The sequence below is a fragment of the Vicia villosa genome, linkage group LG1 (genome assembly GCF_029867415.1).
Source record: "Vicia villosa cultivar HV-30 ecotype Madison, WI linkage group LG1, Vvil1.0, whole genome shotgun sequence".
Taxonomy (NCBI): Eukaryota; Viridiplantae; Streptophyta; class Magnoliopsida; order Fabales; family Fabaceae; genus Vicia; species Vicia villosa.
The window spans coordinates 236,370,775-236,383,595 of NC_081180.1; the positions used below are offsets into that span (position 1 = coordinate 236,370,775).

Sequence of the window (12,821 nt, forward strand, 5' to 3'; positions counted from 1 at the left end):
ATATTATATATTCTGATACATATTTTATGTTCTGATTTATTCATGCTTTGACTTTTGTCGTTTAGTGTGTTCTGTAACATTTCAGGATGTAGAGATGCTCTGATGATGATCTGGTACATTCAACAATGTTCCGATACAATCTAGCATGCAATGATTCAAGAAGAAATTCAAGTTCTGAAGCTGTCCTATGGAAGTAAGAATCAGAAGCTATGAATGTTCTGAAGATCTAAGCATATGTGATCGTCTCAATTGAAATGGAAAATACTCAAGGAAGTCCTTTATTTATAAGCTTCTTCCATTATTTATTTCAGGGGGAGATTATTTATCTCAGGGGGAGATTATTTATCTCAGGGGGAGATTGTTAATCTCAGGGGGAAACATATTCACACACAATATCTATATGCTTATGCTATAGCTGCGTAATTGTTTTTAGCCGTCTGATATTCTGATTGCAAATTCATATCATTTATGTATGTTTTTGTCATCATCAAAAAGGGGGAGATTGTTATAACAAGATTTGTTCTGATCAATATTCTTAGTTTTGATGATAACAAGCATATGAATTTTGTATGAGATAATGTGGTACTCTAATACTATGCAATTTCCATTTCACGAATTATATAAAGAGTATGCACAAAATCAGCGCAAGAAGCACTGACTCAGAAGGTTCAGCATGCAACATCAGAACATGGTCTGGCAAGACATCAGAAGATGGTCGAGCAGAATCAGAACACGGGTCTATGGAAGCATCAAAAGAACTTGAGATCAGAAGCAGAAGCACTGAAGTTCTCATGGTATCACGCTCAGAAGCACTTCAAGGTCAGAAGACAAGAAGATGCTCTGCACCAAACTGTTTGACTCTGATGATATTCAAACTTTGTTTACACAAACATCAGATCAGAAGCAAGTACAAGATGGCAGGCTACGCTGACTGACAAAAGGAACGTTAGAAGTTATTAAAGGCAACATCAGTAGACACAGCGAAAGCAAGGCTCGAGGTAGTTGAAAAAAGAGTGAAACATTAAATGGAATGTTGTACGGATTACGCAAAGCATTAAATGCTCCCAACAGTCATCTTCTCAAGCGCCTATAAAATATGAAGTTCTGATGAGAAGCAAGGTTACGAATTACGAACTCTGAACCAACTTGCACAAACGCTGTTCAAATCAAAAGCTCCCAAACTTCATCATCAAACTCACTACATTGATGTTGTAATATCTTAGTGAGATTAAGCTTAAACTCAAGAGAAAATCACAGTTGTGATAATAGCTTTATTAGAATCATTGTAACTCTTAAAAGAATTTGTTTACATTAAGTTGTAAGAACTAGAGTGATCAGGTTGTTGATCAGTATACTCTAGTAAGTCTTAGAGGGTATCTAAGCAGTTTGTTCCTAGAGTGATCAGGTTGTGATCAGTATACTCTAGAAGACTTAGAAGTTGTCTAAGTGGAAAACCATTGTAATCTCGTGTGATTAGTGGATTAAATCCTCCGGTGAGGTAAATCACTCCAAGTGGGTGGACTGGTGTTGCACCCCAAAATTTGCCCTCTTTATTTGAGCTATAAGTTAATAATGACGTTTATTTCGTCATTCAAAAATTGAAGAAAAATAATAAAGAGTTCTTGAGGGGTTTAAGAAGATAAAGTGTGGAAAAAGGTTTAAACAGTGAAAGTACGAGAAAATTCAAAAATACTATTTGGAAGGTGATATGAGCTAAGTTCCCGCGCTGTCTCCGCTGTTTCGGCGATATTTACAACTTTCGTGTTCGGCCCGAGAGCCAATTCTTTGAGGAAGGTCGTCAAATTTGCAAATTACTTGAGGTTTCGCAGTGAAAAACGGTGCTGAATGTAGGGTTTTGTGCTTCGGAAAATTCATATCTCCTAATCCGCTCGTCGGATTCATTTGAAAATTTAACTGGAGCTCTGTGGCATCATTACCAAGATTTCATATGTTCGGACCGAGGGCCGAATATGCATGGAAAATTCCCAGAATTTTAAGGATCGTCGTGTTGTTTCGGTAAAAAGTGTGTTTTCGAGTATGTCGCGCCGAGTTCGAAAATTCATAACTTCTTCGATTTTTATCGTATGAATTCCATTCCGGTGGCATTCTCTCAGAAATTTCGTTAGCTTCGATTCTTCATCACACATGCCTGTTCAGATTTTGAGCCGAAGATAGGGTTTTATCGAGTTCTTTGAGCGGTACTCACAAAATCTTGCACGGTCGCGCCAGATGGATCGACGTTTCTCGTCAATCAAACGGGCGTATTTTCTTCATCGCTTATCGGATTGAGGTGATTCTCACGGCGACAAGTCACGAATTTGGTCATCTTCACAATGGCATTGGTTTCGTTCCGGAATTCAGAGCCGAACCGAGCTTCCTTAAAAACGAGCCAAAATGAGACGCACTGAGGGCAATTTGGACATTTCGCGATGACAATATATAAACATTTTGCTCTTCACAAAGAGGGGAGGACTCTCATAACTTCAATTTCACCCAAAAGATCAAAAACACTTTCTCTCAATTCTCTTTCAATTTTCTTGGATCAAAACCACAAAAACTCACAAAAACTTCATCAATTCAAGATCAAATCGCAAGAACAAATGAAGATCAAAGCAAGAGTGAAGAATCTCCTCTCTCATTGATCATCAAATTCGAATCTCCCTCTCTCTCTCCCAAGGCTTGGGCGCGCCACTCTCTCCCTCACATCTCTTGGATTTCGTTCGTGTTCGCGTCGTGTTCGCGTTCGTGTTCATCCGATCTCATTCTCTTCATTCGATCCGATAATTTCACTACAAACCTTGTTAGATCATTGATTTTGTTGCTTAATTCGACATTGATCATGAAGATTTTTTATTGTGGATGATGGATCTATGATAATTGATGATGATAATTGATTGTTGATTGATTGATTCGTGTTGATCTTGATTATTTGATTGAATTTGAGATTTACCGTTGAGTTGTTGATGATGCTATACGCATGTTGCTTATGACACAAGAAATTGCATGCTAAGTGTTTGATAATTTGAATGTGTGAAGCATTAGTGCTTAAATTTGAGTTCTAGCATGTGATAATTGATTGTGGAATGATAATTCATGATGCCTAAGCTAAATTGATGACATTTGAGGTTTGATAACGATTGCTCTTGATGATATAATCACAATGCTTACGACTCAATGCTTGCATGCTAATTGTTCGATAGAATGTTTAATTTTGCTCTCAAAGGCCAATCAATTTGCTAAAAATGTGTTTGCTCTTGACTCATAGCATTGCATGTTTGATATTTGCTTGTATGCTGAACATTCATGAAGAATTGCATCATGTTTCCTTGCGAGAAAATACAATTTTCGGCATTTGGCACTGTTAGGTCGACCCAGGGTGAGTTTAGGTCAACCTAACACCTTCATTTTTGATCTTGGCACTGTCAGGTCGACCCAGGGTGAGTTTAGGTCGACCTAAAACCTTCATTTTTGATCCTGGCACTGTTAGGTCGACCCAGGGTGAGTTTAGGTCGACCTAAAACCTTCATTTTTGATCTTGGCACTGTTAGGTCGACCCAGGGTGAGCTTAGGTCGACCTAAAACCTTCATTTTTGACTATGGCACTGTTAGGTCGACCCAGGGTGAGTTTAGGTCGACCTAGAGCTGTTTCTTTCGTTTCTGGACCTGTTAGGTCGACCTAGGTCGAGGGTAGGTCGACCTATTTTTGCTTCCTTTGCTTCCTAACTTCAGTCTTTCATATCTTTTTGCTCGTAACTCCGATTTGCGCGTTCTTTATACCGTTGGAAAGCTTGTGAAACGTGCTATATCGTGAGATGATTGGTATTGATTGATTGTGGTTTATTCATCTTTGTTTTCCCCTTGACATTTTGTTGTTCATTTCATGTTTGCATTAGTTATTCATTTTCTTTTAGATAAGAATGCAATAACGCAATTCCGATTGCGATGTTTTTTTATCTCTAACTTGTGTGCTAGTGTGCAAGGCTTTTGGATAGTCACCAACCGGCGCTTATTGCTTGAGTGTTCCGCTTTACTTGCGGAACACGATTTCATTCGCTCGCATTGTGTTCTCGTCTTGGAGACACGCTTCTATTACTTTATATCTGCTTGTTTGGTTTGCTTGTCCCTCTTGCAGGTGTATTGTGATTATGCTCGACGCGCATGTCTACCTTTGTTTGCTTTCATGGGTAATCGGTGTGCTGATCATTTGCTTTTGCTTTGCTAGCTCGCTCGCGGGATTCTTAGTTTCTTCGCTTTGCTTCGCTGTAGTTTACGGATCATCATCCGTTTGGTATTGATCCCGTTTCATTTTATTTCTATTGCACTTTATCGCTTTCTCGCATCATCCAATAACATGAGAAGTAGGACCTAGAGATTCATCTGGCCAAGCCCTCGAAAGAGGCTCTATTTTTGTCGGTGTGTTTATATTTGTGCTTTGCGGCAGGGAGTCACAGGTAATAAGTCCTATATGGAACTCCGTTAAGTCCTCATGGAAGGCACGCGGAAAGGGTTAGCAATCAACCCCCGCCTGGTCTCATCGAGTCTGTTCATTATGCGCACGCTACGCGTGGCTCGCTTCTGAACCTGCACAAGATCTTGTTATCGAGTATGTTAGGAAAAGGGTCCATGCAGCCGGACCCCCACCTTTCCTATAGCTCGCGTTGCTCGACGTTGATGCTCGGTGTACGCACGCACCGTTTTCCTTTACGATCCGTGACGGTGTCACACGCTCGCGAAAATGAACAGAGTCGCCACCGATATATTTATCCCAAAGAGGGAAAGGAATATCAGAAAACCTAAGGTGAATAAGAACGAGGTCTTTCGACCAGAGATAGGGTACGGGAATCGGTTACGTGAGGGGAAGGTACTAGCACCCCTCACGCCCATCGTACTCGATGGTATCCACCTATGTTTGTTGCTATCTAAAGGGTGTATAAATCTAAAGCTTAATTACTAAGGGAATGCATGCAAATGAAAGAAGAAGAAACACGGGGAAAAAAAGGTTTTAAATAGTTGTGCTCGCTTAGGCCCCGCGACCTAATGCCTACGTATCCTTTTCAGGAATCAGAGCGCCGTAGTTCGGCTCTTTAGTTTTTGTTTGTTTTTGTGTTTTTTAGTGGACGGAGTTACATTCGCAATCTAGCGTCAGGATAGCAGCTCGTTGAGTGGAGTCTTATGCGTTACCAGTCTGCGATCGAAAGGAAGCAACGTGTCCGATTAAGGGAAAGAATGCCTCGGAGGCGAGATGAAGAAGAGATTCTGAGCGTTTCGAGTGGAACCCTTAAGCAAGGGAGACTCGAGTTGCTCTATGGTTTGTGTTTTTTAGAAGTTGGGAACTTACGCCTGAATGGGACCCTTAAGCAAGGGAGATCCAAGCACTCGAACATTCCCTTAAGCAAGGGACGTTCAAGCTTCCATTCCCTTTTTAAGATTTTCACTTTGTTTATTAGTGTTTTAAGTATTTTCTTTGTATTTTTTATGGGGATTTAATTTGGATATTGTTAGGTGTTTTAAAGTTGAAAAGGAACAGAAACTAGCCTAAGTATGAAGGGAATTTGTACCTAATGTTATCATGGTTTCTACCTAAGGTTAGGAATAAAAGAATATGAAAATAAAGATCACAATTAGAAGTCATAAGCAAGATACATGAGCAAAATTGAGTAAGGATACAATGGTACAAAATTATACACAAGCATGAAGTAGCAAGTCAAAATATAGTACAAAATGAAGTAAAAATACTATTATTTTTATGTATTGATTTTTATGGGAGAAATTGAATTACAAATCAAGCAAAAAGACTAAAACAATTAGCCTAAAACTAATATTTTTATGAACATTTTTATATGACAAAATTAGTATTCTAATCAAACACAAGAATTAAAATAAAAGTCTAAACTAATATTTTGTGATCATTTTTATATATCAAAATTGGTATTAAAGTCTAAAAATGATAGGAAGAAAATTAGCTTTTTATTATTAAAAGAAGTGACAAAAGAAATTTAATTAAAATCTACATTGATTGATAAAAAAAACATGGAACTGGGGGTGCAAAAAGAATTATAGGCTGGTGAATAGAAGTTAGGGCGCAGGCCCAGTTTGTCTGGCCCAGAGGGCGTTTTTGTTCAGAACTCAAAAATAGTGTGCCTGGGCCTTCAGGGGGTGCGAATTGCAAACAGGCCCAGAATGAATTGTTTTTGTTGCAGATTTTTGTACCGAAAAGAAGGCGCTGGGCCCAGGTGGGGTGTGATCAGTAAATTTGGCCCAAGACATTGAATTGATCCAGATTATTATTATTATTATGAATTATTCCAATAAAACTCTGGTTAATGTTCAATTAGCCCTTAATTAATTGCAATTATATTGATTTAAACGAAACAATTAATTAAATAAATAAAATAAAAAGAAAATGGAGATTGGGAATTAGGGTAAAATGTAATGTGACCTTTGGGATGCCCTTCAGAATCAAGCGCTCCCTCTCTCACAAACGGCGGCGATATTCTCCTCCTCCGGCGAACGCTTGTCGTCGTTCTTCTTCCGGCAAGAAGTTTCCGCCGTGAATCGAAAGGAGATAATCAACATCTCGTATCTCCGTTTCGCTCTCTCACTGCTCTGATTCCTTCACCCTTCGACATCTTCGATGCTCTCAGACTCATCGTGAAACGACACCGGAACCTCCTTCAATCTTCTTGCATTTTGAATAGGCGACGATGAAGGAATCTTGACAGTTGTTGTTGCTGTTGTGATGCGATGATGAATCGCGATGATTGAAGGTGATGATGAACTTGCAGTAGTGAAGATGATGAACGAAGATTCTTGATTAGAGATTACCGGCTAATCCTCTGATTCTTCTTGTTTCTTCTTTTATCTTCTTTGCAGAAATGGAGGCATAGAGAGGTTACAGAGGTTTGCGATGAAGAAGGATGATGAAGAATGGGGAGTGGAAGGTGTATGAATGGTGTGAAGTGAAGGTTGCAAGGAAGATGATGGATGAGGATGGAGAAGGTTCAGCAATGGTGAATGGCTCGAGAGGAACTGAGAAAGGTGAAGGTTGAAGTTTGAAGGTGGAGAGTAAAGAGAAGTGAAGATTGAAGATGGAAAATGGAGGGAATGAGGAAGATGAAGAGAGGAAGATGATGAAATGGTTCTGGAGGAGAATGAATGGATGGGAGAAAGAGATGAAGTGTGATGAATTATGGAAAATGGTGGAGAGGTTCAAAGGATGAAGAATGGTTCTGATTTATAGAGATTGCAAGGTTAGTTCCCTTCTCCATTTCTGATTTTCTGTTATAGATGGTTAGAATTGGTTAAAAGTTGGTTAGAGGTTTGTTATAATTCTGTTAGAAGTTTCTGTTGGTTAGGTTTTGACTGTTAGAAGGTAGTTAGGGATGTTTAGTTAGTTACAAAACTGTTAACTGAAATTGGTTATAGGGCTGTTAGTTTTGGTTAAAGTTTAGAGTGGTAGTTAGTTAGGAACTGACAGTTACAATTCTGTTAGGGGCTTGTAACTGCATGTTAGATCGTTGGAAGGTTAGTTAGAAAATAGAATGGGCTCTGTTCTGTTTATGGAGGTTAGTTTAGATGTTAAACAGTTATGAATATGCAGTGCTGGCTGGTTAAAGGGGTTAGTTATGAAATGTTATTCTGTTAATGCAACTACTGAACTAGTATGAATATTAGTTATTTATGGCATAGCTAGAAACGAATGTGAATGTTGGACCGTTTATGTAGTCATGGCTAGATGGATCTGAATTATGCTTGTATACTGATTTTCTATGACTTGTCTTTGTAAATGTATTTGTGTGTTATGTAAATTGGTTGAAGAATGGGTGCAGGGATGATTATGTGTTTGAATATGTGTGTTGGGTAATAACTTCTACTATGTGGCTGTTAGAAAAAAGCTAAAAAATTATGAAAAGGACTCTGTTAACATGTTAATAGGTTTAAAATAGGATGGTTAGAAGTTAGAAGTATGCTTGTTATTATGGCTGAATGTGATGAAATCCTGGTTTGAGTTATGTACAATGAATGCTGCAGGATGTCTTGGCTTGATATATGTGGAGGCGGTATTTTGGTGAATGCACGGGTTATGCTGAATTAAACTATTTTTGTGTGCAGGTCTGACTCCGGTTCAGCAATTTGTGAAGGTCAAGTGCAGGGTACAGCATGGCATATTTGCAGGGCATTGACATAAAGAAGACGCATGGTGTCTTGAAGATCAAAATGCTTGGAGAGTTCGAAAAAGTTTATGGACAGCAACTGATCATGAATGGAGACTAGTGGAGTTTAGCCCCTTGTAGCAAAAGTTTAAGCTTTTTCTTTGCAGTTTTGTAATTTCTTTTGGTGTAATGATTGAAGCTTGTAATGTACCTTCTGAATGTGGGTGTTGACCCCCCCTTTTTTGTAATGTCGAATTCAACTTTTGTAATGAATCGGACCTTTTGGGTTTTTCTTGTAGAATTTATGGTTGAATGATAAATACGATACACACCATATCTGTAAATAGCCTTGACTCCAAGATGGACTTAGAATAATGATGATATTTGAATACTTCTTTATATTCTCAAATTTGAATTACCTCTTTTCCCTCCATTTAGTAATACTTTAAAATTCAAATCTTCTCCTCCTTTGCCAACTTAGATGAGCACCATAACATAAAATTCAAGCAGTGCACCGAATATTTATACCTAAACTCCATAGGAAAGATCCTCTTGATTACTAAATAAATATGGAAATAAACCCTGATCCAATTGACGCCTTTAATCCATCACCATTGATTTAATGAACCAATATTATTTTTAATGAATGAATGTATGACATGTAAGATGACCTAATGAAGATATGTATAGAATGCAAAACTTAAGCTAGTTAGAAGTAAAATTAAATGGGCAAATTTTGGGGTGCAATCGACGGCTTGGTTGCTGAGAGGGGTCCGCCCTCTTGTCTATGGCCCGATCATTTTCACGAGGTCTAATGCTTGGTTGACTTGGGTTGAGTTGCTCCCCTTGGCTATGGCGGGACCGCTTTTCTACCATTCGGTCAGTACCGTTGGTTTGTTTGCTTTACAAGTGGATGCTCGTTTGTGTGCTATTTGTTTGCTTTCGCTTCTCCCTGTAGGTTGTTTAGTTTAGCTTAGACTTGTACCCTTTGTATGATAACATTAGGTAGCAAGCTTTCCCCTTTAGCTTAGGTTTTCCTCATGCATTCTTTAAAACACAAACCACACTCTTTGATTTTCTTTTCTTAAGAGCTTGTTATTTCCGCTCCATTCCCAGTATAAGCCTCCAAAGGTCGAGCAGCAGAGTGTGAATGTAACTTGTTCACCTAAAAAACACAAAACAAACAGAGATTAGTTAGCCGAGCTACGGTAACTCTGATTCTGCAAAACAGATACGTAGGCGGCGGGGTAGGGCCCGTGCGAGTATAATCCTTTATTTTCCCTACATTCTGCATTCATTTTAGTCCAGATTAGCGTAGATTTGTTACACACCCATAGATTTAGACACAGGCGTGGATACCATCGAGTACGATGGGCGCGAGGGGTGCTAGCACCTTCCCCTCGTGTAACCGACTCCCTTACCCTTTTTCTCTGGTCGTGAGACCGTTGTTTTGTTTTGTGGTTTGCTGGCATTCCCTTCCTTTTCAGGATAAATATGTTGGTGGCGACTCTGTTAATTTTCGCGGTAGCGACAGCTGGCGACTCTGCTGGGGAAGTCTTGACCTGTTGTTGGTCCGGACTCAGCGAGTCGATCCTAGCGCTTGTGTGTTTATCATTGGGTGTTTTTATTGCTTTGCATATTTACCTGTTTGCATTGCATCCTATGTGCGGTTTTACTTTTTTGCATCATATTCTGGACTGTCTGGATCTCTGTCTGTTGGGTGGGTGTTTCAAGAGGTAAAAGGCCCAATACCCAGGCTATGTGTGAACCATAGGAACCCTAGGATAGAGTGGAAGCATGGTTTGTCTCGAGGTGTACGTCTCGGGATGGATTATGTGACCACAAGCAGAGTAGTGGTTTCAAACGGAGGTATTATCGTCACCCGCTTCCGCGCTGTGATGATGTTTACCTTCGGGCGGACCGTATACTGCGTTTCATGACCTTACCTTGGCCTAGATTTTACCCGTGAGTGGGGCGGGAATCAATGATCATTTAACAGGTACATTGTTGGTGACCGTTGTCCTCGTTCGTGGGTTACCGCTGTTCTTGTTCGTGGGTTACTATTGGTTCCTGTTCGTGGGGTACTATGGTTCTTGTTCGAGTGGTAATCTGTGTTCTATTCCAGTGTGTTATTGACTATGGGCCTTGGTTCCGTGGATTGATATTCCGTGTTCCGTGTGGTATACCATTTGGGGGCCGAACCTTTGGCTTTGTATTATGTGTGTTACCGGCAGTCCAGAATGCCTGGTGGGCGGAAACAAGCCCCACCACTTTGCATCATAGCATATTTATTTCCAAAAGAAACGCTAAAAAGAGATATGTATAATAAGCATTTGCATGTTATGTTTTTCAGGGACATTCAGGAGTTCATTCAAGCTAAAGATGGACACTCCCATTGATACTGTCAAGGAAGCAAAGAGAAATACGCATACTTACAGTTTCTTCCGAGAGCCGTTGACCGTCTTAGAGGGTTTGAGTTCATCGATGACCGCTTTCTGCTTGAAGAGTTTCACGGATAATTATGGGAATATTTTGACTTTGTTGGAAACCGTGGTTGAGACACCTCCTTTGCAAACTTTGATGCAATTCTATGATCCTGAAATGAGGTGTTTCACGTTCCAGGATTACCAGTTGGCTCCGACATTGGAAGAGTACTCTATCATTCTTAATCTCAAGATAAAAGGCGAAGTGCCATTCATCGACGTTCCTAAAGAAGTGAATTTCAGGTCAAACGCTACTGCTCTTTATTTGAGCATAAAAGAAGTATCTGATAATTGGAAGTCGAATGGAGGTGTCTCAGGGTTTTCTTTGAAGTTCTTGGTGAGAAAAGCTAAAGAGGAATTTGAGAAAAAGAATTGGAATGCGTACAATGCATTGCTTGCTGTGGCTATTTACGGGATTGTGATGTTCCCAAATGTTCCCAATTTTGTAGACGCGGCCGCGGTACACATCTTCATGGGAAAGAATCCTATTCCTACTTTGTTGGCCGATACTTACTATGCCGTTCATTCCCGATATGAGAAACGTGGTGGTGCTATCACTTGTTGCCTTCAATTGTTGTTCATCTGGTTCGTCTCTTTGTTGCCCAGCAAAGGACCTTTTATGAAGACAAGGGAGACACTTAAGTGGACACACAGGATTATGTCACTTACCTCTTATGACATCCAGTGGCCAAAGTATCGAATTAACGTTTCTGAAGTGATTGTTGGGTGCGGTAAGTTCGATAATGTTCCTTTGGTTGGTACTAGAGGTTACATCAATTACAATCCCGTGGTATCCTTGCGTCAGTTGGGGTATACGTTGAAAGACAAGCCGGCAGATCACTTGATAGCGGAGACAGTCTATTTTGAGAAGGGGTCGGATCCAGAAAAATTGAAAGAGATAATTGTGGCTTGGAAGAAGATCCGTAAGCATAATGGAGCCCATTTAGGGAAGAAGGAATCACTTGCTTTGACACCGTATGTTGAATGGATTGTAAAACGGGTCGGAAACTTGTTGTTGCCATATGACAGGGTTGCACCACTTCAAAAGCAACCTCCTTTGATTCTATCTGAATTTGTGCTAACAAAACTTTACAAGGATGCTTTGGTTACCAACTACAGGTTGCACGAAAGGGAACAGGAGACCAACTTGAAATTCTTTGAAGAAAGAGATGCAAAGATGAGGTTGATGCACCAGCTCAAGCAAGTCGAAGGTGCAAGCTCAAGTCAGGCAAGTGTCCAAAGGCGTCCTTATGAGTTGCTAAAGGAAGATTTGCATCGCAAGCAATATGAGTGTCTACAGTTACAAGGATCAGAGAGTAGTCTCAAGAGGCAGAAGCGGGATTCAGATAAACAGCTAGCGGAAGAGAGAGCTAAGTCTGCTCGACTTGAAGAAGAATTAACAAGACTCCGAGCCCAACAGAGAGGAGATGTGGGAGCTCATTCTATTACCAGGCGATCCTAGTGTTGCTGTGGAGTGGATCTGCTTGGTCCATGATGTCGATTTGCTGTTTATTCTTGATGTTTGTCGCCCATGTCCAGGATTGTTGGATGGGGTCGCATTTTGTTATGCTGGATTTCTTTTGTATACCTTATGAGCACTTTGTGACACGGTTATGTGCCTGTTTGTATGAACTCAAATTCTCAGTTATGTTTGAATGAAATATGCTCAGTTTGATGAATTATTCTCGTGTGTGGATTGCTGTGCAAAAATATTCTGTATCAGGGTTTCTATGTCCTATCTGAAAGTGGGATGAACTCTTGGATACCTGAAAATTGACAAACATTTCATGCATATCATTCATATATCATACATGTCATATATTTACAGGTTTTTGCAGGGCTTATATCTTATGTCTCGCTCTTTTGTTATCAGAAGGAGTTCTAAGACGGCTAATCACCCGTATCCGACTAGGAGCAATCAGAGAAGACAGATTGAACAGATTCAGGAACAAATGGCTGAGATGAGAGCTCAATTGATAGAGTAGATGAATGCACAAATGGCACAGTTTATGGAAGCATTGACTAATGTGACCAAGGGGCAGGATGACTTGCGAGTTCTCGTTGAGAACTCCAGAAGGGTCGAGAATGGAGGACATTCGAGGCTGTTTGACGATGTGTCTGGCAGGATTGACGATCATCATGATCCGAATGAGTTTGATCGCTTGGGAGGGCACTATAATCCTTT

The 12,821-nt window shown here is 40.1% G+C and overlaps 1 protein-coding gene across 1 annotated transcript; it reads left to right on the forward strand.

Annotated features, from left to right (window-relative positions):
* Window positions 1-10,535: 10,535 nt before the first annotated feature.
* Window positions 10,536-12,098, forward strand: LOC131596885 (uncharacterized). The gene has a single exon (XM_058869623.1). It carries the CDS (start codon window positions 10,536-10,538, stop codon window positions 12,096-12,098), a length of 1,563 nt encoding a protein of 520 aa, XP_058725606.1.
* The last annotated feature ends 723 nt before the right edge of the window (window positions 12,099-12,821 follow it).

Excerpts from the sequence above, each read along its gene's own strand:
- LOC131596885 (XM_058869623.1), top strand. The coding sequence starts at position 10,536 with ATGGACACTCCCATTGATACTGTCAAGGAAGCAAAGAGAAATACGCAT.